Here is a 26,976-nt window from a genome sequence, read left to right on the forward strand (position 1 = left end):
TGATATCATAAGGTGGTCAACAAACCATTGTGTAATATATGGGTGTAGTTAAGTGCGGCAACAACCAGGAAGCGGACTTCTAGGTTGTGACAGCTGAAAAATAACACATGCAAACATGTGCCCTAAAATACACCTGCAGCAAGGGCACCTATTGCAGTCCCATGATAAATGTATGGTACCGCCTATAGATCTACTGAAGAACCCCACATACTGGAACGCACCTGTACATAGCAGAGAGGATTTCCCAAGAAAGTGAGAGTGCTCCAATTCCTACTGTTGGCAGCATGACTGCTTTAAGCCACTGCATAAACTCATGGTACGTAAATGCTGAAAAGAAATGTAACAAGGTCTTTATGAGATTTACACTGCAAGACAAGAAAATAACAGACAAACGGGTGAAGTCACAACAGAATTAAAACAGTTATGAAGTATGTCCAGTGGGCACCTGGAAACCCACTACAGTCATGGCAAGAAGATAAGAAACGGTGAACATTTAGCATCAATAAACAAACATCGTATTGACAAACATTTCAATCTGAGGCCTGTGCCAGGAAACCAAACGGTGGCAGATTTAACTTTTTAGGGTACATTTTTCACTTCAATGATGGACAAAAGATGGCTCCTGTGGAAAATAATTGATACATTTAAGGAACTAGGATCGGAGGCTTATTTGCAAAAACTATAGTCATTTAAGGTAAGCTATGAAAGGCAAATTACATATGGTCTAACACAAGAGTGCAAAAGCCAGACTAGAAAGAATCGAGAAAGACTGCAGCTATTCTTTAGAAGGCAGATTGTAGGTCAAGTGAGACAATAGACAAGCTATTTCTTTTTTTGTAATGTAGCGTTACATACTTCATAAAATAACAGGAAGGATATTGCCTGTTTTCCTAATATTAAGAGGGCTTCCTATTCACTACATCTCACATTAAAGTTTTATCTTTAGAGTGACGCGGGGGCGACACCTACATCAGGAGAGAATTACTTACGCACTTCAACACCACTGTGATTACAAACCTCGGTTGGTAAAGAATCAGACTATAATATAATCATTAGGGTCAGGATCAATAAGGCACAAGGTTGCATTAGAGATGAGGCTGTGAGCCTAATTTCAGAAGCCTTTTAATATCCATGGCTACCAGTCATGAAAGGCTCCACAGGGGCAGAAGAACATGTGCGTCAGAGGATCTCGTGGTGGGTGAACTGCACATCAAGTTAAGGTGACAAGGGCAGTTGGGAAAGATGTGCAAGATTCTTGAGAAATCAAGGGAAGGGAGGCGGGATCGAGATAATTGTTTTTCAAGAATGTGAAAGTTCAGCAATGAGAGATGCTGACAAACAGAGGATAATGCACATAATAGGTAAATGCATGTGTTTTCATGGAATCTCAAAGGACTAGATAATGGAGACAGGAGGCAAGGAGGAATACAAGAAAAAAAAAATAACAGTATCCCTGGACAGACATGTTGAATTAGATCAAAGGCATAAAAAATGTTGAAAAAATAATTGGATTTAGAGAAAGCTCTCCCTGCACTACAAGTAATTCAGGAACCGCTGCTATAGGGGTAGCTTTACACCTAAACCACTAATCATGTATTGTGTTGTTGGTGTTCTTTTAAAGCTTATGCCTGAACATAAAGAACAAAAGATGCAGGGCAACATTCAGAATCATGCCACAAAGCCCATGCGAAGTAACATATTTTACAAACAAATTAAGGCAATAAAAGGACAAATAAAAGTTGTTCATTTAGCTCATTCTGCCGATCAAACATAAGAGCAAAAGATTCAAAATTTTGAATCAGGAAAAAGATCTGGTGGATTACTTAAATTATATATTAAAAGAGCAAACAAATACAAACCAAATACTCTACCTAAAGCCTGATTCAGAACAAATGAAAAATAACACCAGTGAAATTGCCACTGTGTTAAGGATGTACTGTATAGTTATACATTATCTTATTTCTTAGGTAACAATTCAAACAATATTTAAATAATTGCCCTTTAAAAAATAAAAAAATTAATGCAAAGCCTTCACTATTCGAAAGTATAAGGAAATCCACCAGGCCATATAGGATCTGGCCCTAGGGAAAGCTGAAGGACCAGAAACCCCACCCACAGAACTGTATAAAGTACTCCGCAAAGAACTCATCCCTCCTCTCCCCAGTTTAACAGAACGGCGAGGAAGTGAACCACAGGAACCACTGCGCCTCCAAAGAATGAATTTACTTACTAAAGGAACCTATGGCTATGATTCTGCTTTACTTCGAGTGCCATGGGTTTCCTATGGGAGTTAATGTACAGAATGAACATTGACCCAATGTTCATTCAGTAGTTACAGATGATATAAAATTATCTGCATTAGTGGCACATTAACTATGAGTCGCTATTCAATGATGCACACGCCCGGCCTGTCCTTTCTCACCTGGTCAAAATAATACAATTTCTTCAAATGCAGTTTTCTCTTACAAATATTAACATCACAATGAAAATATCAAAAGAAAAGGCAGTGGAATTTGGGTCCTTGTGCCCTACAAATGTAAACTATTTTAGTTCCAGATTTTACTGCAGGCATCTTGCAATCCAAAAACATACTAGTTGTCCAAAAAAGTACCGTAAGGTGGACTTTGTAACTATGAGAAAGCATTTAATGCTAATTGCAAAAAAGGTTTATAGGGATCGTCTCTTAGCGGTTTGTCAATGGATACACCTACCAGTATAACTGCTAGGAATAACAAACATCATAAAAATGATAAATGGTCTGGAGCTACTATACAGGTTTAGGGTCCGCCCTATTTAAATTGCTTCATCATTTTATCTTAAGCTTGATCTGACAAAATAAAAGACCCAGGAGAGCTCTGTGACTAGGTAGTCTTCCAAGGGAAAGAGTGAAGGGGGTGACATTGCCACAGATGTGCCTATAATAATTGGCAGCTATGGGTTAGACTATCAACTCTTTCAAAATAACAATCCCACACATTAATTCTTTGACGTCTTTCTTTCCCCAGACAAACTTTATATACTACTTCAATCGGGTAATCCATGATTTATAAAACCGGTATGACTTGAAATCGCTCAGGGTTTTTTTTCTGAGATTTGGCACAGATTAGGAAATTGTAAAAATAAATAAATGCCAAAATGCATGCTTCTAGTTTTATTGTGGAAATATCAGCTATTTTAATCAAAAGTCTCATTAAACTCGAGTTTGAATTCCAATTGCCCAACACAGCCTTCTTTAAATATTTGCAGATTAGAAACTACCTAAATACATTAACAGAGTCAAAAGCCCAAACCTACACCATTAAATACAAAAAAAGGTTTATAGTTTATTTATTCAGTTTAACTTAGATGACTTGTGCTGGAATATATGCAGTACGCAACACTCATTCGCACCTGGCAAGAATGCTGGGAGGTGAGCAGCCAATCAGAATTCTGCCTTTGCTGGCTATATATAAAGGTAGAGGCCTACAAAGAGACAGTTCTGTGGCAGGCTTGCTGCCAACATATCGCTTATGAGTAGATAGGGAGCGCTGAAACTTCTCTCACATGAATGTCTGGGTGAAAAAAAAAAAAAAAGTTTAAATGGCTCTATGCTTCACTAGCTTTCCCTCAAACTCTTCGAAAGCAGCTACCAATCATGGAGGACAGTCTGGGCTCCTCCCCTTGCTTTTAGTAAAGCCAAAAAAGCCAAGCCAAACAAAAAAAGGCAGACCTTTATTTTTCTTTAGCTGACTGGGCAAGGGAGGGAGCTCAAAAAAGATTTGTGAACAGGCAGCTGCAAGAGAAAAGGCAGTGGAAGTGGTCCGGAAGGATAGAGCTGTTTTTTCACTCGAACATGGAGGGAAGAGGCTGCTCCTGCCTATCCAATGGTCCCCATTTTTGGTGGTGGGGGGGGGGGGGGGGGGGGGGCATGGGGGTGGCAATTGCCATATTTTTCTCACACACAGGGTAATAACAGCTGTTATTTACCCCTTAGCCCCCGTTATGCGCCCACACCTGCAGCACAAGTGCAGAGAATTTAAATAACAGCAGCAATTATTTAAAATCACATCAAAGTCAAGTCACGGCTTTAATGCAGAAGCAAGTGCTGCAACAAATAAATATATAGAGCAAATTGAAACCGAGATGTACCCAAAAAAAAAAAAAAAAACAGAAGGCTAGCACCTGCTAGGATTTATATATGACAGCAAATGTTTTTAGAGCTCCTTATTGCTAGCCGGTAAATTTCTGTTAACAATGGCTATACTTCAAGCTTACTTGGGAGTAATAGGGCCTTGATGTTTTAGTAAGAAATCTTACTTGCAAAGGGCTCTTATGATGTTATACAGGATGCAGATGCAAAGCTTCTGGACCCATTTCTGGTACTAGGTCATCCTTAGGTATCAGGGTTGGAATAAAGTGTAATTACAAACAAAATCTCTTAACAAAACCCTTCACTCAAACAAAGTACACCTGATTCACGAGAAAAGGTCTCTGGTGAGAGGCTAAATGCGTCTTATTTCTGACACCGTTGCCAAAGTCAAAGTTCAACTATTAGTTTTGTAGGCAACGTGTGGGCCTAGATTCTTTTGTGACACATGGACCAGTGAGCCAGTACTCATCAGGTCGTTCCTAAAGCGATTTGTTCTTTCGGGACTTGCATCTTGACAACTACTAGCTGCAATCAATTTTTTCTGATGACAGGGGCACCTACTGAACCAAGACACCTAAGAGAGCCACCAATCTAACCAGGACAGGCAGGCCTTTAAGGAAAACAAGTACCAATTTCAACATCAACCAGCAATATTTCGAGAACTGGGCAACCTCCTAGATAAACCAGAACCAGGCGCCCAAGCCTTAGAGGCACAGAATGAATTGGAGATGGAGCAAGCTCACACACACATGGTGCTTCAAGTCTGTATCCCAGATGTTGATCCTGGTGATTTCCACTCGTTGGCCAGCTATTCTGCCAGGACGTCTTCGTTCCTGGGAAGCTGTAATCTGTAAGTGACATCCTCTATGAGAATCTTAATGATAGCGGACCCTTAGGCAATTTTTCTAGTTGATTGGGAAGGCTCTTGCTAGCAGAACAATCCAGCTCTGTGCAGCAGGAACGATCTCATCTTGGCACGGGTCACAGCTGCAGGGCTGGTCAATACTGGGAATAGTCTGGAAGGTGGCTTGGGATCCAGAAAAGATTTCACCCATAGTCTGGCGTCTTCTCTCCCAGCATTGGGCAAAGTGCCTTATCAGTTTCCACACAACAAAGAACAATCCCCTTATTAAGAGGGGGGTCCACTCTCTGGTGGCCATGGCAGCATGCTGAAGCCAACCCTCCATCCTGGTGCCAGCTGAACCGCAAAGTATGATGTGTCTCATAACTTACTTGTAGAATATGGGCCCATGCGTGTCAGTGTGTGGCGAGATGTTTTTACCAATGTGACTAAAAAAAATACTTATATCCATTTCCCATCAGCTCATTTTGTTCCCTCAAACTAGCCAATGTAAATATTAGCTGGTGAAAAACCCAAACTGTCCCTCTCTGCTCCCCTTATCAGTAACTTACGGGATGCCCTTGGAAGAGAACTTCCAGCAGAAAATGTAAATAGAATAGATATCTGCCCACATGGACAAACCCGCTGGGTACCCACAAGACTACTTCATGAACTCAAAGTAGGATTTAGGTGGCAGAACGGGATTCTGATCATATTCTGTGTTGCAGCACAGGTATTGGTCTACAGAGATTAAAGTGCATGTGCTAGACATTACATAGACACTATACCTGGCTTGGATTCGATGGTCTGGTTTTCCCAATTAATCTTCAGGCCAAAATATCGAGCGCTTCCATACAGCAATAAGCAATAGCCAGAAAGTTCCAGGAGAGCATTCAAAACAGACTGCAGGGTTGATGTCCATGCTGCAGAGAAGGGATAGGGGCGCAAACAAGACGGTTCATTGTTGTAACTGGTAATATCACCTTTCTATCAACTAGACAATAGATCTCCAAAATACAATTTGCAAGCCTGTTTTTTTTCTAACTCAGAGGTTGCTCTTCTGTGTACATACTTGTATCCAATAGAAGCATTAAACACACACACAAGGCTCTTCAACATGGGGCCACTGCTGCATCACATAGAACAAGGAGGGGGTTTTGATGAAATGGTCCAGGATCAACTTGGCCTAATGCAGCATCCAGGTTCTCCCCACCAACCACCACCCCTACATTCAGAGGGATTGCTTTTTAGACAAACAGCTGAACATCAAAGCTGAAGTCATATGTACAGATCGGTCCATACAGAGATATGGGATAGCTATAAAAAGACATCCTGGAAACTAAATAAGACGGACACAGTTACTTACAGCTTGAGGTTTTCTTCTTGCTGCGACCCAACCAGAACCCCACATGCTCATCGTCCAGAAGTGAGAAGCACAGTACAATGGTCAGCAAGTTAAAGAAGTTGTAGTTCCCTGTTATGATGATCAAGAACTGAAGCAAAACCTATAAAACAAATGATAAAAATCTTAACTTTACACTTTAAACATCAATTGACTGCACTAGACAAATATCTGATCAAGGAGAAAGGTCTTAGGTGCCTTCTTGAAGCTCCCATGACAATCAAACCTGTTGCACACACTAAACATGCTTGCTGTGCACAGAATAACAGCTGAATAGCAATCTGCTCATAGCTCCAACCCCAAAACTATTCCTCAACTGTGATATTCAAATTTGTCTGATGCGCCGGCTAGAAAACATAACTCCACATGGATGGACTGACTATGAACACCAGCCCCTCCCGCGGGGAAAAAAAAAGCAAATTCGAAGCAGCTCATAAGTCACCAAACTATCAAGACATTAATCACATCACTTAACTATGCCTACAGAACTACGCCTACAGTACTATGCTTTGACATGTATCCCATTATGCTCAGCACAAAGTCCATATGCATCACTAAAATAAAACTCTATGATCTAGGTTTACTGTACTGTTGACCAGTTCAAAGGGCTAACATTTGGAACACACTAACAGAATAGGAATGATTCACAACCGTTAGACATTCCGGAAAACATTAAAGACCTGGCTCTTACCGAACACACAACTATTATAAATGCTTACATAATTGCTAAGTATCAGATTGTGAGACCATGTCTATTCCTGCACTGTTCCTCAACACACTTTGTTGCTTTGCAGAGATGCAACAACATATTATGAGGACATCCCTAAACTTCTTTTATCCAGCACCTCACAGAGATCTAACTACAACATATGCCCTAATCAACCATGCATCTTGAAAGGCTGATTAGGAATTTCAGAGTACAACGATCTATATGAATGCTACAAAACAATTCAGAGTATAGAGTCAGTGAAACATTATCCAGGACTATGTTTGGCCACTGTGCCATGTCACACCTGTCAATCCTGAGCACATTATATGGGGTGGTAAAAACCAGAGCTTTTCAGCAAAGGTGGAAACGAGCATTGGGTGTCATCACAAGCAGGAACAAAGGACAATAGAAAAAAGCCATTGAAAACAAAGTGAAAATGACTGCGGTTGTCAAAGGTTTACACTATGGACAACCTTCTCAGACAACAGTTTTCTCTGAAATATGAAATGTTTTGTAGTCTAGATTTCAATAGTTCTGACAAACTCAAATTTTAAAACGGTGAAAATAGTGTAGGCAAAAAAGGCTGTCTGCATCTCAGTAAGAAATTGCAAATCATGATTTTCACCAAACATGGGACGTTGTAATATAATCAATACATGTACAGACAAGTCTATGCCATGGGAGAGCTTGAACTGCCAACATGTATGGTGTTGAAGAGCAATATGCCTTCTTGGGTTGATCGGCTACAAGTACATTTACTAGGGCATTATTTATATTATTAATAAGATCTACCCCACATCTAACCCATCCAAATCAATGTGGAGGTCAAAGAATCACACCTGGGAATAAAAGGAGAAGATCCTCAGGCGGCGAACAGGAACGAAGAACAGAAGAGGGATGGCAATTTCAATCACATAGGTGGCAACGACTGAGAACTTCTGGAACCAAACGGGGAACTGATGAGCGTACCAGGCAGCCGGTGTTGGGATACACTGCGTTTCGTAGTGATAGGTCAGCGCTGGAAGAGGAGATAAAGATAAGAACAATGGAGAGGAATGTTTCAGGATACACTGATCTTGTTTGATAGTGATGGCTCAGGAACAGTCTGTCCAAGATCACTGTGGATTGGGTTTGGTAATAAACAGTCAACACTGAAGTAGAAAAAAGAACAAAGTAGGCAAGCAGCGATATATGGTATGTGGGAAAATCAGACAGACGAACTTAATCACATCACAGCAGTTGGTCAGGAGGAACAGACAAGGGTCAGAAGAAGGCTATTAAAATAAGAGAGAAGAAAAAACATATCTAAAAGGATGAGTGGTAAAACTGGGCTGTGGGGCTATTTTTGGGGGTCCAAAGACAGAAAGAGGTTTTGGGCAATAAGTGTTAGAGTTTACCATTGGCGTCCAGGGGCCACAACACTCCAGCACACAAACTGAATGAGCAAGCATTCCCTTTTATGGATTGACTCTCTCAGCGTGGATGGTGGGAGAGAAGAGGAGTGAGCGACAATCCAGGTTTACTCCAGGCAGTGATGCATGGTTACGGACTCAAATTTAACACATTTTCTTTAGGACAGGATTTTCAAAGAAACGATTAATCTCTTCAAGGACAGTGGATCAACCCCAAATAGTAATATAAATCCCTTGCACTGTGACAAATGGCCAATTATCAGTGGGTATGCTTTGGGTCTCCTCGGGTAAATGGAAAAGGCATTCTCTCTAGAACAGGAACTAGAAAAGCCAATCAGACTTTTCTATAAAAAAAAAGAAAATTATAGACTGGTCTTGAGGATACAGATGCCTGAGGTTCTCAGAATGCGCTTTGTTTGAGAAAACCCATCTGAGATGGCTTTTTGATGTGCATGTACACACACACACACTTCTTGCAATGGATTTCTCAAACAAAAAAAAGAAATCCAAAAAGGACATTGCTGTGTCAGCAAATGTTGCAATTCTTTAATTTCCATGTGCTTTTTTAATTTATTATTTTTAGATAGCCGACTACCACAACTTCCAGCCTTGACCTACTGGACTATTGCGAGAGCCGTGGACATAGATGATGCATTAAATTATCCCAACAGTGAAGCGAAATAGATGGCTAAGAATTACAAATGTGTCTTGGAGCTTGCTGCAAGATTCTTTATTCGAGAGAACAGACTGTGTCGGAAGGTGAAATGTTTGACCAGGGCGGCCCGCTTTGGTATATCAGACCTTCGGCTCCAACTTGGCCTGAAATCTCACCCAAGTTCCAGTTTACCTCAAATTGATATTTTTCAACAGTGCTTTACTATCTGCCATAAAGTTTAAAAACGTCTCAGGTTACCCTTATTCATGGTTGCGTTTGTGTGTCTTTTTGCTGATTACATTTTTCTGAATGTGTTTTGTGAATTTGATTGTGTTTTCTTGTTCAACCTAACATGCATTTATCGGGGGGGGGGGGGTTAATGCTGCTTGGGCAATGGATACTAGGGGTTGAGCAGAGTTTCAGGGAAACTAGTGTCAAAGAGTAACCAAGGTGGGTCTATGAAGTAAGTAAAGCTTCCCATCTATGCCAAATAAAGAACCCACCTTCTGACAGAAAAAGCACAGCCTTTCAGAAACATGCAGAGGAATTTCGGGCCAATTAGGTCAAACAAGTAACTTGAGAACAAGAACAGATACCATGGTTATCAGTAATGTGTCAGCATATGATAAAAGGATGAGAAAAGAGTAGAAGATCCCTACAACTGTGTGGATTAAGTATTAATAAAAGGACAATAGATGGTTAACATAAAGGCAGAACACATCACAAATCTACAAGCCCCTGCCAACAAGGGATAACCCACTCTTCCATCCTTACAAGATAATCCCCACTCTAGACCCATAAACCCTCCTTCACGGTCTCCTGCTCCATGAAAACTGCAAAGATTCTCCATTATGATGCTTATCTACCACATCCACCTGCAACCAAAACTCTGGATTCCCCACACCCTATCCTACCCACACTTTTTCCATCTCCCCTCCCAGAGCACAACCAGGAACTCCTCACCTGTCAGTCCCCACCAGGTGGGGCAGCGACTTGTCAGTTTCACTACCCCAGAGGCGAACATGAGTCGAAAGAGAAGCCAGCGGGAGAGCCAAAATGTTATGTTGTCGTGTGGCCTGGATTGGGTGGTGCGCCACTTCAGCAGGTGGAATGGGGCGATGAGGATTGCAAGGAAGCCAGTCTCGAGTAGCAGGCTGTCCCTAGAGTTCCAGAGCAGAAAAAAAAAAAAGAGAACACTGTAAGTTGGCCCAAGGCATTCCCCACTTAGCACCCAATAATACACTTTGGGAGAAAGACTTTAAAAACTACAAGTGGATCTCAGAGAGCAATGTCAGTTCACCAAGGGGAAAAGGAACACAGTACATCAATCTGGTCAGACCACTCCTGCCCTGTCCTAATAAGGTGCATAAAAGAAAGTCAAGTTCTCCACAACCCCAAGAATTATAACGAAATAACTGACAGCCACAAAGCAAAAACTACCCTTTTATTATATCAGACTTGCAGGTCTCCTCATAAACTGAAGATACTAAGAAATGCCTTTGACGCCATCCACAGACAACCTGCCTCTATTCCCATTAGTGAAGGCCACCACATGCATGGATAATCAGCCGCTGCTTCCATCGCAGACATAAATGACTTGCCAAATCTTGAGCCGACAATAGCCAGCTATCATATTTTGAATTATTTGCTTAGGTTCCCCCTATGTCATATAAATGCCCACCATTATTCTATGACCTACAGCCCCATTCTGTTATTTCTAATCCACAACCCCCAATTACACTTATGCATTTAACCTCATTCTAGTATGTAATTTGTGTTCTCATAGTGAGCTTTCTACTCATATACGCAAAGGTGTAGTGTTTTAACAGAGGATTCATGGAACTATATGTGTATTGCTGTCAGAATTCTCATGGGCACTCTCTCATAATAGTTTTAAGAACCACTATAAGAAGGACATTCATATATTGTATCTTGCTGTTTGCTTTTATATCACTTATGCAAAATAAACACTTCTTTTGACAGCTGCTTTTATATTTTTAAATACACTTTTCTTTAGTTGATCTTCAAATAAAACCTCGTAAAATACTATCCCAGATTTCTTTGCTCTGCTCCCCTGAAGAAATGGGCAGAGGGAACCCACTTAAATGCCTGGTAGTGTTGCATTGCTAATGCTAACTTCCTCAGGCAAGTTCAACAGTGGGACACTACCTATATGTTTTTTGTGCTGTGAAGGAAGGGTAATTGATACACCTGTACTGCCTTATGTGTCAAGGGAGATCCACCAGGAGCAGTCAGGACTGACCGAGCTATACATTTAGCACATCCTCTGCTTCCATCAGAATGTGTCTCCATTGACTAATACCAGGAAGACTTTCCACCCTAGCTTTCCCACTGACACAAAAGCTACGACAATATGGAGAACATGAGCTTGGATTCATTCAGTTGAAAATCATAAACAAGCAGCTCAAAACAAATACGAAATAAACTGGCATTACATTTTTGTCTACCCAACTATGTGAAGCAGGCGAGAGTGGTACGAACATACACTGTGGCAAAGCTGAGCCATCAACACATACAAACATCGCAGAAATGTCTGGCAAACCAGTCGAATAAGCAGAAGTGCAAGGAGAGTGGAGGCAGGTAAAGTTAAAGAGGTGAATCATTCATCACTGCCGTCCTCAGTGTAATTTGCATAATGAGGCAAACCCCCGTGGAAAATATAAAAAATTATATCTGGATAATGATGGGCACGTAAACCACTCTAAACATCTGGGCAATAAGATCTTAAGTAAAATGGGAAACCTGCAGCTTACCACTGGAAATACAGGAACACCTGTCCAACCTGCAAAGAAAGACAGAAAATGAACATGGACGCAGACCATTATTCAGCTCCCAATACTGTAAACACATACTGAAAGGAGGTAAAAAAAAACTAGCTACTCCAGGGAAAATGTATCAGTCTCCCCGGACAGTCCAGATGACTTTGTTGAAATTTAAATAGAGGTCCTGGTTTTTGGGAGAATGTCAGGTCATCATGCAAGCAGAATTAAAAAGGTACGCTCTCCTTTCCACAAGAGTCACTAAAGTTTTAAATAATTTAAGTAATGTATCGGTTTCTGCTGGCAACACGGGAGGGCATGCTCCCAGCTGAGAGACAAAGTGGAGTGGGGTGGGCAGAGGGGAGCAGGGTGAAGATCCTGCCATTTCTAATGTGCATATATCTATGCCCTTGTAAGTGTGTGTTTGTTATATGCACATATTTACAAACCCTAGTATATACATACATACATACATACACACACACACACACACACACGGCTACGTAGGAATGGTCTAGCCAGATATAAAGGTATGGCGAAAGACTTTAGTCCTACTCTTATGTCTGACCTGTTCGAATTTGTGCATCTCAAAATATAGTAACCATAGGTAATGGGTATTTTTAGAACGCATATTAAAGTAGGCTGCAATTTCAATAGGTTCAAATTCGTGTTTCATACTGGAGGTGTGAATGGTGGGGCCAAAAATGTATATGACCACAACACCCCAAGACTATGAGTACAACAGGTCAAGATTACAGGCCACTAACTATAGTTCTGTACATCAGAACAGCATGGAGCCCTGAAGGCCAGAAGTAAGTGGCATGGCCAGTCTTTAACAAAGGTCCTTAGACTTAAATAGTGCCTGCGCTGGAACTCACAAGTGAGGTTTATTGACACAACAGGTCGGGACTGTGGTGCACTGATAGTCGAGCATGGTTCTAATACAGGAATATCGGGGTGCTGTGTGAGATGGGAGACAACTGGCAAAAAAATATATATATATATGTTAGTTTTCTAGAGGCAGTGCAATTGCAGGTAACAAATGACGTGCACTGGATGGGGTGCATGCTACTAACATTACTGGACTGATGCAGATTCTACAGCTGTAAAGGAGGCAAGGAGCTGCCACAATTCCACAGAGTGGTGCGGGGCAAGTGGGACTGTACAATATTAGCGGAAAGTAAATACAAGCTTGAGTTTTGTACCTACCGAGACAGGAAGAGGAAGCTACCATTCTGGAATGGCGTGTACCAGCAGAGCTGAATGTGGGGCCTACTACTGGGACAATCACGTGGCAGTATTTCAATGGCCGGACAGGGCGGTTAGGCCTGGGTATTACCATAAAAGGGGCTATGGTAAAGAAGGAACAGGGGTATTCGGAGGATGAAGAAAGGTGGTGGGAGCTTCAATCCATCCTTTGGTACTTATCTTGCAGACTTCTACATTTTGAATCCAACACACCTGGTACAGGGATAAATACAGCACCCACAGCAGCAGAAACACCAAGCTGTCCCTCAGAGGCTCCAGCAGCATGGCACCCATAGACAACAGCACCCCTAGAAGGCAGATAAGCTCCATGCCCTGTTCCGTGTCCAACCCCAAGCTAGGGCCTAGCAGCAGCAGAGTTGGAGTCTCCTTCATCTGTTCCAGGATGCTCTTGCCTGTGTACTTCAGCATCTTCCTCGCTGGCAGTATGCCTTCTCTGCCATAAAGTCCTGCAAGAGGAAACAAGACAGTTTAGAGCCAACTCACATAATGCCGAATAATGCAAATGATTGACACTCGTAGTTTGCCTGGAGCAAAAAGCACTGGAAGAAATACGGCTACCGTTGTCTTTTAGCCTTTGACTTTGTAAAGTGTTGTTTTGTTTAATACGGCTTTGCGTAAAATGTTACTTGTTTAAGTTACTGGACCATCCATAACACCCCCCACCAATAAAAACAACAAAAAAAAAACAGCTTTGGCCAAAAGCGAAAATACTTTTGGGCTCAAAAATCACACATTGCTATAGTAGTTCCAGAATACCATTACTCACAGTGCAGTTAGCCAATGGCTGAAGTGGGCTGAGACATGGTCTCATGCTGTGGTGGGCAGAAGAAAACTTAGATAGATACACTAAGCAGACCAACTGATTGAGAGAGGGATTGCTGAAAACCCCCTTAAATTACTATAGTGTAGATAATACATAGGACTGTAGTAAATTCATATGGTCCTGGCTAATGCCAGCCCTAAAAAAAATACTTGGAAAGTTAAATATGCATTCGAGTAATAAATACATTTTGTGTGTTTTCACATTGACACCAGAGTGATCAGGACTGTGAAGCATCCCCATTTGACAGCAAGTCTCACATGAAAGGTGTTTTCCAATTAGGAACTGCAGTGGTTGCCCTTTTGGGACCTTCCTTGGGCCTACCTTCCTGAGCTTCTACCTATAGTGCATGATTGTAGATACAAGAGAGAACTTTTCTAACACCTGGAAACTGACCGTGTACATAGGAATTAAAACAACAGACAAGACACATTTTTTGTTTTAATATCTTGGCCATACTGCTCCAATGTAAACCCAATATTGAAATGGGATATACAAATATATGTTAAAATAAAATCGGACGTGTCATGTTAGAAGGATATGTGGTCGACCCCGCTGTTGTATAAGCATTTAAGGTACACTGTTGCTTTTGGATTACTAGCAGTTCCTCCCTGTGCTTCACGTTTCCTGAACACAAGGACTACTCAGAGTCTGAACTCTCCATCACACTTCTCGGAGAAACAGAATTGTACGAATGTAAGAGCACCATTGGTTTCAGGCATGTACAACATCAGCCAGACCTGCACACCAGAATTAAAGTAGCATTTGTGGTCATAAATTAACTAACTACTATTAGCACTATGAACAGGAATTGGTAAATGCATAAAGTTTCTCCTATGTGATTAATAATAAGCGGTTTTGAGCAGGCAACACGGAAAAACAAAGATATCCGAGTTCACTACGGGTTCTCGTTTCAGTACAAGAGCAGCATAAAACCTGAATGGAAAATATGTACCAGAGCAATTTTTACATTCAATAAAAAAAAAATAACCAGTAGATGGCAATGTTGTCCAGTTCTTCCAATATCTCTGTGGGGGATGTAAGATTTTCACACGGCTCGTGCAGGTACACTAATATAAAGTCATAGAAAATAGTGTTCAAGAACTGAAGTCCTCATAAAATGTAGAGCAAGATCAAATGACTACTCCTCGGTGGCGTCACAATGAAAAGATAAGGAATGTAGCTCACCTGTTTCAATGTGTGCAGCCAGGGAAAGTCAAAAAAAGCAAAAAGTTCCACACAAGAGCAGATAGACACCGTAATTCGGCTACGGGAACTGATAAAAGCCATTTTTAGGTCGAGCATGGGCAGCGCCTGTGCTGCTGCGAGGCACGCAGTATGGCTTTGAAGCCCCACCTAACTCTCCGCCCATATTTTTAAATTGATTTGATAGAGTAGTGAAGGCATAATTGAACCAGACAGTTCTGAATGGGTTTCAGCTGTGGTTATTGCAAAACAAAAACAAAACACTGGAGATTTATGCCTCTGGGCGGATTTGAAATATTAGAACAAGGAAATTGTCATCCGTTACCTGGGATACAAGAGTTATTGGCAGCTGTAAATGGAGTAAAATACTTCTCTAATCTCTATCTCAAATCAGCATATCATCAGGTTGTATTGGCTGAAGAGTCCATAGATCTCAACTTTCATCACACCATTTGGGGCTTTTCGGTATTGGAGGTTGCCATTTGGTCTGGCCTCTATTGCCAGTGTCTTTCAAAAACAAGCATTTGCAATGCAATAGGTCTCGCGTTTATAAGAGTTTGAGCTATTAGCATTGTAAAATTACAATGCCTTTTATTTATGTTTTGGTTTTAAAACAAATAAAAGGCATTGTCATTTACAATGTCAGTAGCATAAACTCGCATAAAAGCAGTGTGCGGCGGCGTGCGGCGGCGTGCAGCAGTGTGCGGCGTGTGGAGGGTGAGGAGGAGAGACGCGTGTGGAGGGTGAGGAGGGACGCGTGTGGAGAGACGCGTGTGGAGGGTGAGGAGGGACGCGTGTGGAGAGACGCGTGTGGAGAGACGCGTGTGGAGGGTGAGGAGGGACGCGTGTGGAGAGACGCGTGTGGAGAGACGCGTGTGGAGAGACGCGTGTGGAGAGACGCGTGTGGAGGGTGAGGAGGGACGCGTGTGGAGAGACGCGTGTGGAGAGACGCGTGTGGAGAGACGCGTGTGGAGAGACGCGTGTGGAGAGACGCGTGTGGAGAGACGCGTGTGGAGAGACGCGTGTGGAGGGTGAGGAGAGACGCGTGTGGAGAGACGCGTGTGGAGGGTGAGGAGGGACGCGTGTGGAGAGACGCGTGTGGAGGGTGAGGTGGAGAGACGCGTGTGGAGAGACGCGTGTGGAGGGTGAGGTGGAGAGACGCGTGTGGAGAGACGCGTGTGGAGAGACGCGTGTGGAGAGACGCGTGTGGAGAGACGCGTGTGGAGAGACGCGTGTGGAGAGACGCGTGTGGAGAGACGCGTGTGGAGAGACGCGTGTGGAGAGACGCGTGTGGAGAGACGCGTGTGGAGAGACGCGTGTGGAGAGACGCGTGTGGAGAGACGCGTGTGGAGAGACGCGTGTGGAGAGACGCGTGTGGAGAGACGCGTGTGGAGGGTGAGGAGGGACGCGTGTGGAGAGACGCGTGTGGAGAGACGCGTGTGGAGAGACGCGTGTGGAGAGACGCGTGTGGAGAGACGCGTGTGGAGAGACGCGTGTGGAGAGACGCGTGTGGAGAGACGCGTGTGGAGAGACGCGTGTGGAGAGACGCGTGTGGAGAGACGCGTGTGGAGAGACGCGTGTGGAGAGACGCGTGTGGAGAGACGCGTGTGGAGAGACGCGTGTGGAGAGACGCGTGTGGAGAGACGCGTGTGGAGAGACGCGTGTGGAGGGTGAGGAGGGACGCGTGTGGAGAGACGCGTGTGGAGAGACGCGTGTGGAGAGACGCGTGTGGAGAGACGCGTGTGGAGAGACGCGTGTGGAGGGTGAGGAGGGACGCGTGTGGAGAGACGCGTGTGGAGAGACGCGTGTGGAGGGTGGGGAGGGACGCGTGTGGAGAGACGCGTGTGGAGAGACGCGTGTGGAGAGACGCGTGTGGAGAGACGCGTGTGGAGAGACGCGTGTGGAGGGTGAGGAGGGACGCGTGTGGAGAGACGCGTGTGGAGGGTGAGGAGGGACGCGTGGAGAGACGCGTGTGGAGGGTGTGGAGAGACGCGTGTGGAGAGACGCGTGTGGAGGGTGTGGAGAGACGCGTGTGGAGAGACGCGTGTGGAGGGTGAGGAGGGACGCGTGTGGAGAGACGCGTGTAGAGAGACGCGTGTGGAGAGACGCGTGTGGAGAGACGCGTGTGGAGAGACGCGTGTGGAGAGACGCGTGTGGAGAGACGCGTGTGGAGAGACGCGTGTGGAGAGACGCGTGTGGAGAGACGCGTGTGGAGGGTGAGGAGGGACGCGTGGAGAGACGCGTGTGGAGGGTGTGGAGAGACGCGTGTGGAGAGACGCGTGTGGAGGGTGTGGAGAGACGCGTGTGGAGAGACGCGTGTGGAGGGTGTGGAGAGACGCGTGTGGAGAGACGCGTGTGGAGGGTGTGGAGAGACGCGTGTGGAGAGACGCGTGTGGAGGGTGTGGAGAGACGCGTGTGGAGAGACGCGTGTGGAGGGTGTGGAGAGACGCGTGTGGAGAGACGCGTGTGGAGGGTGTGGAGAGACGCGTGTGGAGGGTGTGGAGAGACGCGTGTGGAGAGACGCGTGTGGAGAGACGCGTGTGGAGAGACGCGTGTGGAGAGACGCGTGTGGAGAGACGCGTGTGGAGGGTGTGGAGAGACGCGTGTGGAGAGACGCGTGTGGAGAGACGCGTGTGGAGAGACGCGTGTGGAGAGACGCGTGTGGAGAGACGCGTGTGGAGAGACGCGTGTGGAGAGACGCGTGTGGAGAGACGCGCGTGTGGAGAGACGCGCGTGTGGAGAGGCGCGCGTGTGGAGAGGCGCGCGTGTGGAGAGGCGCGCGTGTGGAGAGGCGCGCGTGTGGAGAGGCGCGCGTGTGGAGAGGCGCGCGTGTGGAGAGGCGCGCGTGTGGAGAGGCGCGCGTGTGGAGAGGCGCGCGTGTGGAGAGGCGCGCGTGTGGAGAGGCGCGCGTGTGGAGAGGCGCGCGTGTGGAGAGGCGCGCGTGTGGAGAGGCGCGCGTGTGGAGAGGCGCGCGTGTGGAGAGGCGCGCGTGTGGAGAGGCGCGCGTGTGGAGAGGCGCGCGTGTGGAGAGGCGCGCGTGTGGAGAGGCGCGCGTGTGGAGAGGCGCGCGTGTGGAGAGGCGCGCGTGTGGAGAGGCGCGCGTGTGGAGAGACGCGCGTGTGGAGAGGCGCGCGTGTGGAGAGACGCGCGTGTGGAGAGACGCGCGTGTGGAGAGACGCGCGTGTGGAGAGACGCGCGTGTGGAGAGACGCGCGTGTGGAGAGACGCGCGTGTGGAGAGACGCGCGTGTGGAGAGACGCGCGTGTGGAGAGACGCGCGTGTGGAGAGACGCGCGTGTGGAGAGACGCGCGTGTGGAGAGACGCGCGTGTGGAGAGACGCGCGTGTGGAGAGACGCGCGTGTGGAGAGACGCGCGTGTGGAGAGACGCGCGTGTGGAGAGACGCGCGTGTGGAGAGACGCGCGTGTGGAGAGACGCGCGTGTGGAGAGACGCGCGTGTGGAGAGACGCGCGTGTGGAGAGACGCGCGTGTGGAGAGACGCGCGTGTGGAGAGACGCGCGTGTGGAGAGACGCGCGTGTGGAGAGACGCGCGTGTGGAGAGACGCGCGTGTGGAGAGACGCGCGTGTGGAGAGACGCGCGTGTGGAGAGACGCGCGTGTGGAGAGACGCGCGTGTGGAGAGACGCGCGTGTGGAGAGACGCGCGTGTGGAGAGACGCGCGTGTGGAGAGACGCGCGTGTGGAGAGACGCGCGTGTGGAGAGACGCGCGTGTGGAGAGACGCGCGTGTGGAGAGACGCGCGTGTGGAGAGACGCGCGTGTGGAGAGACGCGCGTGTGGAGAGACGCGCGTGTGGAGAGACGCGCGTGTGGAGAGACGCGCGTGTGGAGAGACGCGCGTGTGGAGAGACGCGCGTGTGGAGAGACGCGCGTGTGGAGAGACGCGCGTGTGGAGAGACGCGCGTGTGGAGAGACGCGCGTGTGGAGAGACGCGCGTGTGGAGAGACGCGCGTGTGGAGAGACGCGCGTGTGGAGAGACGCGCGTGTGGAGAGACGCGCGTGTGGAGAGACGCGCGTGTGGAGAGACGCGCGTGTGGAGAGACGCGCGTGTGGAGAGACGCGCGTGTGGAGAGACGCGCGTGTGGAGAGACGCGCGTGTGGAGAGACGCGCGTGTGGAGAGACGCGCGTGTGGAGAGACGCGCGTGTGGAGAGACGCACGTGTGGAGGGTGAGGAGAGACGCACGTGTGGAGGGTGAGGAGAGACGCACGTGTGGAGGGTGAGGAGAGACGCACGTGTGGAGGGTGAGGAGAGACGCACGTGTGGAGGGTGAGGAGAGACGCACGTGTGGAGGGTGAGGAGAGACGCACGTGTGGAGGGTGAGGAGAGACGCACGTGTGGAGGGTGAGGAGAGACGCACGTGTGGAGGGTGAGGAGAGACACGTGTGGAGGGTGAGGAGAGACACGTGTGGAGGGTGAGGAGAGACGTGTGGAGGGTGAGGAGAGACACGTGTGGAGGGTGAGGAGAGACACGTGTGGAGGGTGAGGAGAGACACGTGTGGAGGGTGAGGAGAGACACGTGTGGAGGGTGAGGAGAGACACGTGTGGAGGGTGAGGAGAGAGACGTGTGGAGGGTGAGGAGAGACACGTGTGGAGGGTGAGGAGAGAGACGTGTGGAGGGTGAGGAGAGAGACGTGTGGAGGGTGAGGAGAGAGACGTGTGGAGGGTGAGGAGAGAGACGTGTGGAGGGTGAGGAGAGAGACGTGTGGAGGGTGAGGAGAGAGACGTGTGGAGGGTGAGGAGAGACGTGTGGAGGGTGAGGAGAGACGTGTGGAGGGTGAGGAGAGAGACGTGTGGAGGGTGAGGAGAGACGTGTGGAGGGTGAGGAGAGACGTGTGGAGGGTGAGGAGAGACATGTGGAGGGTGAGGAGAGACATGTGGAGGGTGAGGAGAGACACGTGGAGGGTGAGGAGAGACATGTGGAGGGTGAGGAGAGACACGTGGAGGGTGAGGAGAGACACGTGGAGGGTGAGGAGAGACACGTGTGGAGGGTGAGGAGAGACACGTGTGGAGGGTGAGGAGAGACACGTGTGGAGGGTGAGGAGAGACACGTGTGGAGGGTGAGGAGAGACACGTGTGGAGGGTGAGGAGAGACACGTGTGGAGGGTGAGGAGAGACACGTGTGGAGGGTGAGGAGAGACACGTGTGGAGGGTGAGGAGAGACACGTGTGGAGGGTGAGGAGAGACACGTGTGGAGGGTGAGGAGAGACACGTGTGGAGGGTGAGGAGAGACACGTGTGGAGGGTGAGGAGAGACACGTGTGGAGGGTGAGGAGAGACACGTGTGGAGGGTGAGGAGAGACACGTGTGGAGGGTGAGGAGAGACACGTGTGGAGGGTGAGGAGAGACACGTGTGGAGGGTGAGGGGAGAGACGTGTGGAAGGTGAGGAGAGACGTGTGGAGGGTGAGGAGAGAGACGTGTGGAGGGTGAGGTGGAGGGTGAGGAGAGACTGAGGCGGAGGGTGAGGAGAGACTGAGGCGGAGGGTGAGGAGAGACTGAGGCGGAGGGTGAGGAGAGACTGAGGCGGAGGGTGAGGAGAGGCGGAGGGTGAGGAGAGACGGAGGCGGAGGGTGAGGAGAGACTGAGGCGGAGGGTGAGGAGAGACTGAGGCGGAGGGTGAGGAGAGACTGAGGTGGAGGGTGAGGAGAGACTGAGGTGGAGGGTGAGGAGAGACCGAGGTGGAGGGTGAGGAGAGACCGAGGTGGAGGGTGAGGAGAGACCGAGGTGGAGGGTGAGGAGAGACCGAGGTGGAGGGTGAGGAGAGACCGAGGTGGAGGGTGAGGAGAGACCGAGGTGGAGGGTGAGGAGAGACCGAGGTGGAGGGTGAGGAGAGACCGAGGTGGAGGGTGAGGAGAGACCGAGGTGGAGGGTGAGGAGAGACCGAGGTGGAGGGTGAGGAGAGACCGAGGTGGAGGGTGAGGAGAGACCGAGGTGGAGGGTGAGGAGAGACCGAGGTGGAGGGTGAGGAGAGACCAAGGTGGAGGGTGAGGAGAGACCAAGGTGGAGGGTAAGGAGAGACCGAGGTGGAAGGGATTCAGAAGTGGAGGAGAGAGAGAGGGGTGGAGGATGAGGAGAGACAGTGGTGGACTGGGGGGGGAGGGGAGGATATCACTTTTACTTCCTCTCCTAGTGTAAGGTAACGCCCCCACCCCACAGGCCCTGCCGGGGCAGAGAGCAGATCACTGTTCGCATCAGCCGTCACCCGAGACCGCTCCCTACTTGTTGGTAAATAGAGGTTCACTATCTGTTGATAATGGGATTCACTTGGGGGGCTGACTAACCTCCTCCACCCCCAGGGCCATCACTGAGAAGGCATCAGAGACCTGGTGCTGCCTATGCTGCAGTACTGCGAGAGAGAGGGATGGGGGGGCGGGCAGAGGAAGAGGAGTGGGGTTAGAGAAGGGACAGGTGGGGAGAGAAAGAGGAGAGAAGGGACAGAGACAGAAAAGGAGCAAAAAAAGAATTAGAGAGAGTAAAGAGGAGAGTTGGGGAAAATGAAAACATTACGAGAGAACATGTAGCAAAGAGGTGGAGAGAGAAGATGGGAGAGAGTAAGGACGCAGCCAATAGATAGGGCAGAGACAAAAAGAATCGAAACAATACAAAAGTATTTTCCAAACTCGTAAATAACCACGGGCCAAACAACTGATCTGCAATGAAGCATCCGAATCCGGTATATCATGACGTTAACCATGTTATAAAAAAATAAATAAAAAATAAACACCCAAAAACACGTATACACCATGTTGACCCTTTTCCATGCAATGTATTCTAAAACGCCATTCTCATTCATACATTCACAGCAAACCTGTTCACAAGAGTGACAGAAAATGTGGTATTAATGTTACATTTTTGTTTACATCCATACCCGCTCACTTATGCAATTAAAGGATTCATGACCACACGGTTAAACAAAATGTACTGATTGGCCTTGCCGTGAAGGAGAAACACGTGTTGACACACACTCCCGTTCTGTGAAACGTTCACCCCACTTTCTCGAAATTGAAACCAGTGCATGTGTCCGACGAACTTCCTGCCGCTTATCTGAATGCACCAGTGGCAGAAGATAGTCCCCATCTTGCAACAACACAATGAAAGGGAGGCATGTCTGTCTCTCCCCACCGCCACATGTCTCTGAGTCTTACTGTCTCATGCGAGATCTCCCTCTAGGAGACAGCTGACACCAACTCTTCCCCTGAGACAGTATGGGAGATGCGTGTGTGTGCATAGTGTGTGTGTCTATATGTATATATCTGTGTGTATGCATGCATGTGTGTGTGTGTGTTTGTATGTGTATATGTTTGTGTATGCATGTGTGTGTTGGTGTGCAAGTATGGGTGTCATTGTGTTCATTTGTCTTCGTGGATGTGTACACATGTTTGTGTGTATACCTATGTCTGTGTATGCATGTTTGTGTGTATGCATATGTGTTTGAGTATGTTGGTGTGCGTGCTTGTTTATATGTGTATGTGGGGTTGGTGTGTTGGTGTGCATGTATATGCATATGTTTATGCATGTCTGTGTGGGTTTGTATATGTTCATATGTGTGTGTAAATGCATGTGTGTGTTTGTATGTGTGCATAGTTGTGTATGCATGTGATCAGAGGGAAGAGTGCACTTGAGGGCAAAGAGGAAAACATACAGGGAAGAGTATGTGAGGGCAGAGAGAAAAATACAGAGGGAAGAGTCCATGTGAGGGAGGCGAGAAAAATAGAGAGGGAAGAGCGCATGTGAGAGCAAAGCGAAAAAAATACAGAGGGTAGGGCGCATGTTAGACCGGAGATAAAAACAGAGGGAAGAGAGCATGTGAGAGCATAGAGAAAAATATAGAGAGAACACCACATACAAGGGCAGAGAAAAAAAATACAGAGCGAAGAGCACATGTGAGAGCATAGAGAAAAAATGCAGAGGGAAGAGTACATGTGAGGGAAGAGAGACAAATACAGAGGGAATAGCATGTGTGAGGAAAGAGAGAAAAATAGAGAGGGAAAAGCACATGTGATGGCAGAGTGAAAATACAGAGGGAATAGCACATGTGAGACCAGAGAGAAAAACAGAGGGAAGAGCATATGTGAGGTCTAGACGCCTTACACAATTGGCGCCCTGAGCAGCATTTCCTTTTCATGCCCTGGCACAATCAATCTTACATTCTATGTCACGTCACTCAGGAGTACAACCTCGAATGCTAAACACTGACCAATGAAATTACGTGGCGAAACACCAGCCTATTCAGTGTCATGGACCCCAGGGCAAGTAAGTAAATGACCCCCCAACCTCCTCAATATGCTACAGTTATATTAAATACATGAATTATCAGCGTTCGTGGGCCCTGGTGCCACTGCACCTGCTGCACCAATTGAAGAAACGCCCCTGGGCAGAGGTACACAAACAAGGAATCAATGACTGCCGACCTACCGGAACCACTGCAAAATGATAAAATAAAAATACTTTCCACAGAACATTTACGATGGAATGCATAGAAGCGCTGCCATTATAGCATTATTAATAGAAGATCGTTGCTACACGTTTGTTTTTGAAGTGTCGAATTCTAACCTGGAGAGTGAGGATGGTATATTTTAGGTGGGCTGAAGAGGCGCATGCTGTGGGATCGCGCTAGCATGCATCACAGCTCACAAACCTCGGACACATTAGGGGCAGCGGAATGTACAACATACAGAAAGTATGTGCATCACCACGTCGTTACAAAATTGCAGAAACCTGATGCTTTGGTTAAAACATGGCCACAATGTTATCAACTACTGCTGAAGAAAAGATGGCCGAATGGGAAACGTGTGGAAGGAGAGGAGTTTTCTTGTTTAAGAACAAGGCTGTAAGATTACGGCGACATTTAAAAGTCAATTGCTTCACTTAAGGCGAGAGTTTATTATTAAAGTAAATTAAAGGGAGTGGACAAAAATAACCGGTTCCTAGTCGGGAAAGATGGGTCTAATGAAGCAAAGGTGACCCAAACAAGATGGACTTACAAAGGGATTTAAGGACAGTGAAAAGGAATCGAGCAGAGCATCAAAGGACTGGGTGAGAAGGGAGGGGGGAATGCAAGGGTCAAAGCGCCGAAAGTGAAAGTAATCGAGCAGAGCATCAAAGGGCTGGGTGAGAAGGGAGGGGGGGATGCAAGGAGCAGCTGTGCACGTACACGCCATCGTGCACTCAAGCCCTAGGCCAGCAAAACCATGTGGGTAGCACTTTTGAAAGCCCACTTACAAAATGTCTCAAAGAGACAGCTTTCGCTGTCTCAGCGAGACCTAAAAATGGACATTGTAACAGGTGCCTGTAGTCATGTTCTTAACTTTTCTGGCAAAAACACTGATTCTGAATAATAAGTGTAAAAGCGTTAAGGCAACTATGTTGTTCCTGCTTACACTTCGCTTTACTCAATCTTGAACTGCCTAGGAGTGTTTGCTATTTCCAGGACGTTAGTAATTATATATATATATTTTTTAAGCCAGCATATTACTATTGTCTCCCCACCCTCATAACCAATTTTCTATTTTCGGGTTCTCCAGCGCTGCAAGGTCATACGAATGGCAATAGCACTATGCAAATAACATCACCCCACGGCATACATAAAAACAAAAGTAAACAAGGATATTGTGCTGCATAACTAAATACTTATAAGGTCCCAAAAGCGAGACCTATTGGCTATGCCAATGCTTGTTCCTGTATGCCTCAGCTTCTGTTTTCCTCCTGTTTACCAGGCCCTGTCTATTATTAAACAAGGTGTTTTTTTGGGTTGGGCCCACAGTTTGACAATGCTCACAAGATCTCTCTCCATTTGTTCTTGATTCATTTTGTGTCTATCATTTCATAACCCACTTATGATTTGAAGTCATGGTCTTGCCTTGAGTGCGCAATGAATTAGTTGTGCCTGGCTGTCGAATTATCAGCTAGTAGATGCGATAAAAAATTATACCAATTGGGTTTCATGATGGTTCAGTTCCTCTTACAGCATGATACAAAGCTCCAGCGTTCAACAATGATTAGACCAGGTCCAGACACCGCGATAAATTATTCATTTTGCTTCACTGCAGTTATCAGCTTTCCGATTACGTGGACCAATCCAAAGTTCATACAACAAAATACCTACAAAAAAAAGTTTATCAGGCTGGGACCTGTACTTGAAATATGAAAAGATGCAGTGAGGGTGCCTGAAAACGGAAACGATTCTTGAAGAACCTTTTTGTGTGCATCAGTAGTATTGCCTTATTAGCATTCCCCGGGGCAGCCCTCTTTGCCCTCCCATGCCTGACGGATTTATGATTAAACTGCTGGCTTATTCCTCATTGGAAACTCGGGCTCAGCATTAATGGAGACAAAAAGTGGATTGTTGCTAGAAATTACGAAGAACTCGCGCGCAATAAATCACTCCAAGTAATTAGCATATGTTAATGCATGCACGTGTGTGGCAAATTGATATTTCACAGAAAGACTTGAAGATTGTGTGATCGTTTTCAACAGAGACGGACAGCCGAAGAAAACAGCAGCTGTGCAGAGCAAAGCCTGTATCAGAAACAATTCCGTTATTTGAAGTCATTGGGCTCACCTCAGCGATGAAAACTCAAGCTCTGCAGAAATCCCGAGGAGTAATGAAGTGTGAAATAGCAAATTAATGGAAGTCGGGCTCCCTGACCTTACTTTCGATGGAAGAGTGAAGTTATTCTGTAGCTCTGCCATTTATGTCCTGGTGACTTGCCGAGAAATGCTCCAAGATAAGGAAAACAAGTTTTGGAAACGCGGCCGCGAAAGTGAAAGTGATCGTGATTACGATCGCTACGGAGGAAAGACACATGGCGCTGCGCGCGTGCACGTTCACGTGCACTGTAGCTTTAGGCCACGGCAGCACTTTGAAAAGCCCAGATATAAAATGTCTCTTCGAGCCTTTGGCTCACGAGACCTAATGAATGGGTGTTCTTGTTGAAGGATTGGAAGTTGCTCAAGCTATCCATGACATTTTAATATAACAATGAATGAACATAATAAGTTGTTGGACAAAGTGTTGAAAATCCTTGGAAGTAAAATGCTGACAGTAGAAATGGATGAATGCAATTTTTTAGTACAGGAAATTGATTATTTGGGGTACATAATTCCTAAGGAAGGTATCAAACCCAAAACAGATTTAGTGGATGCCATGGTCGCAAGCAAACCATATGACAAAATCACCCCGAAATATTTTTAGGATTAGGAGTGTTCTGTTAGGTTTGTTCAGGGGTATGGTATTTTTTACTGAACTACTGCGTGAATTGCTCAAGAAGAGAGAACAATTTGTAGAGAGAGTATTACAAGAGAAGGCTTTTGAGGTTACATCTTATAGTTAAAGCTTCCCTCTAACCAACCGTTCGATCCTTCTGCCAATTACGTCACATTGGATGCTAGTTCATTAGGATTGGGTGCAGTTTTTAGCAAAAATGTAGCTTGCACAGAAAACGCATTGTGCTTTACATCTGGAGCTTTTTGAGGAGCTGAATTGCAGTAAAATATTTTTGAAAGGAAAGCTCTTGCTTGTGTATGGGCAGTAGAAAAATGAAAACTTTGTGGGGCAAGGAATCTGTTCTGACAAATCACAAATATTTAGTGTTTATGATGGGCAGACACATCTAACAATGCTTTATCAAGACTAGTGTGATTGATATCTAGACTACAGTTGCTGCTTTTATTTTGAAAGGCATTAATGTGAGGGAAAGTGTTATGCATTAGCAGGTCATAGATTTTAACTTGTGTAATG

The 26,976-nt window shown here is 46.5% G+C and overlaps 1 protein-coding gene across 1 annotated transcript in view; it reads right to left on the reverse strand.

The window, feature by feature from the left end:
* Window positions 1-26,976, reverse strand: part of LMF2 (lipase maturation factor 2) — a 197,991-nt gene that overhangs the window by 125,240 nt on the left and 45,775 nt on the right. The window contains exons 2-8 of the mRNA XM_085653752.1: window positions 13,390-13,643; window positions 11,923-11,951; window positions 10,112-10,308; window positions 7,921-8,099; window positions 6,337-6,475; window positions 5,759-5,893; window positions 222-327 (exon numbers count right to left, since the gene is read on the reverse strand). Coding sequence (XP_085509878.1) covers window positions 222-327; window positions 5,759-5,893; window positions 6,337-6,475; window positions 7,921-8,099; window positions 10,112-10,308; window positions 11,923-11,951; window positions 13,390-13,643 — 1,039 coding nt within the window. The remainder of the gene's footprint in view (window positions 1-221; window positions 328-5,758; window positions 5,894-6,336; window positions 6,476-7,920; window positions 8,100-10,111; window positions 10,309-11,922; window positions 11,952-13,389; window positions 13,644-26,976) is intronic.

This window comes from Triturus cristatus, chromosome 4_1, assembly GCF_964204655.1.
Source record: "Triturus cristatus chromosome 4_1, aTriCri1.1, whole genome shotgun sequence".
Classification (NCBI taxonomy): domain Eukaryota; kingdom Metazoa; phylum Chordata; class Amphibia; order Caudata; family Salamandridae; genus Triturus; species Triturus cristatus.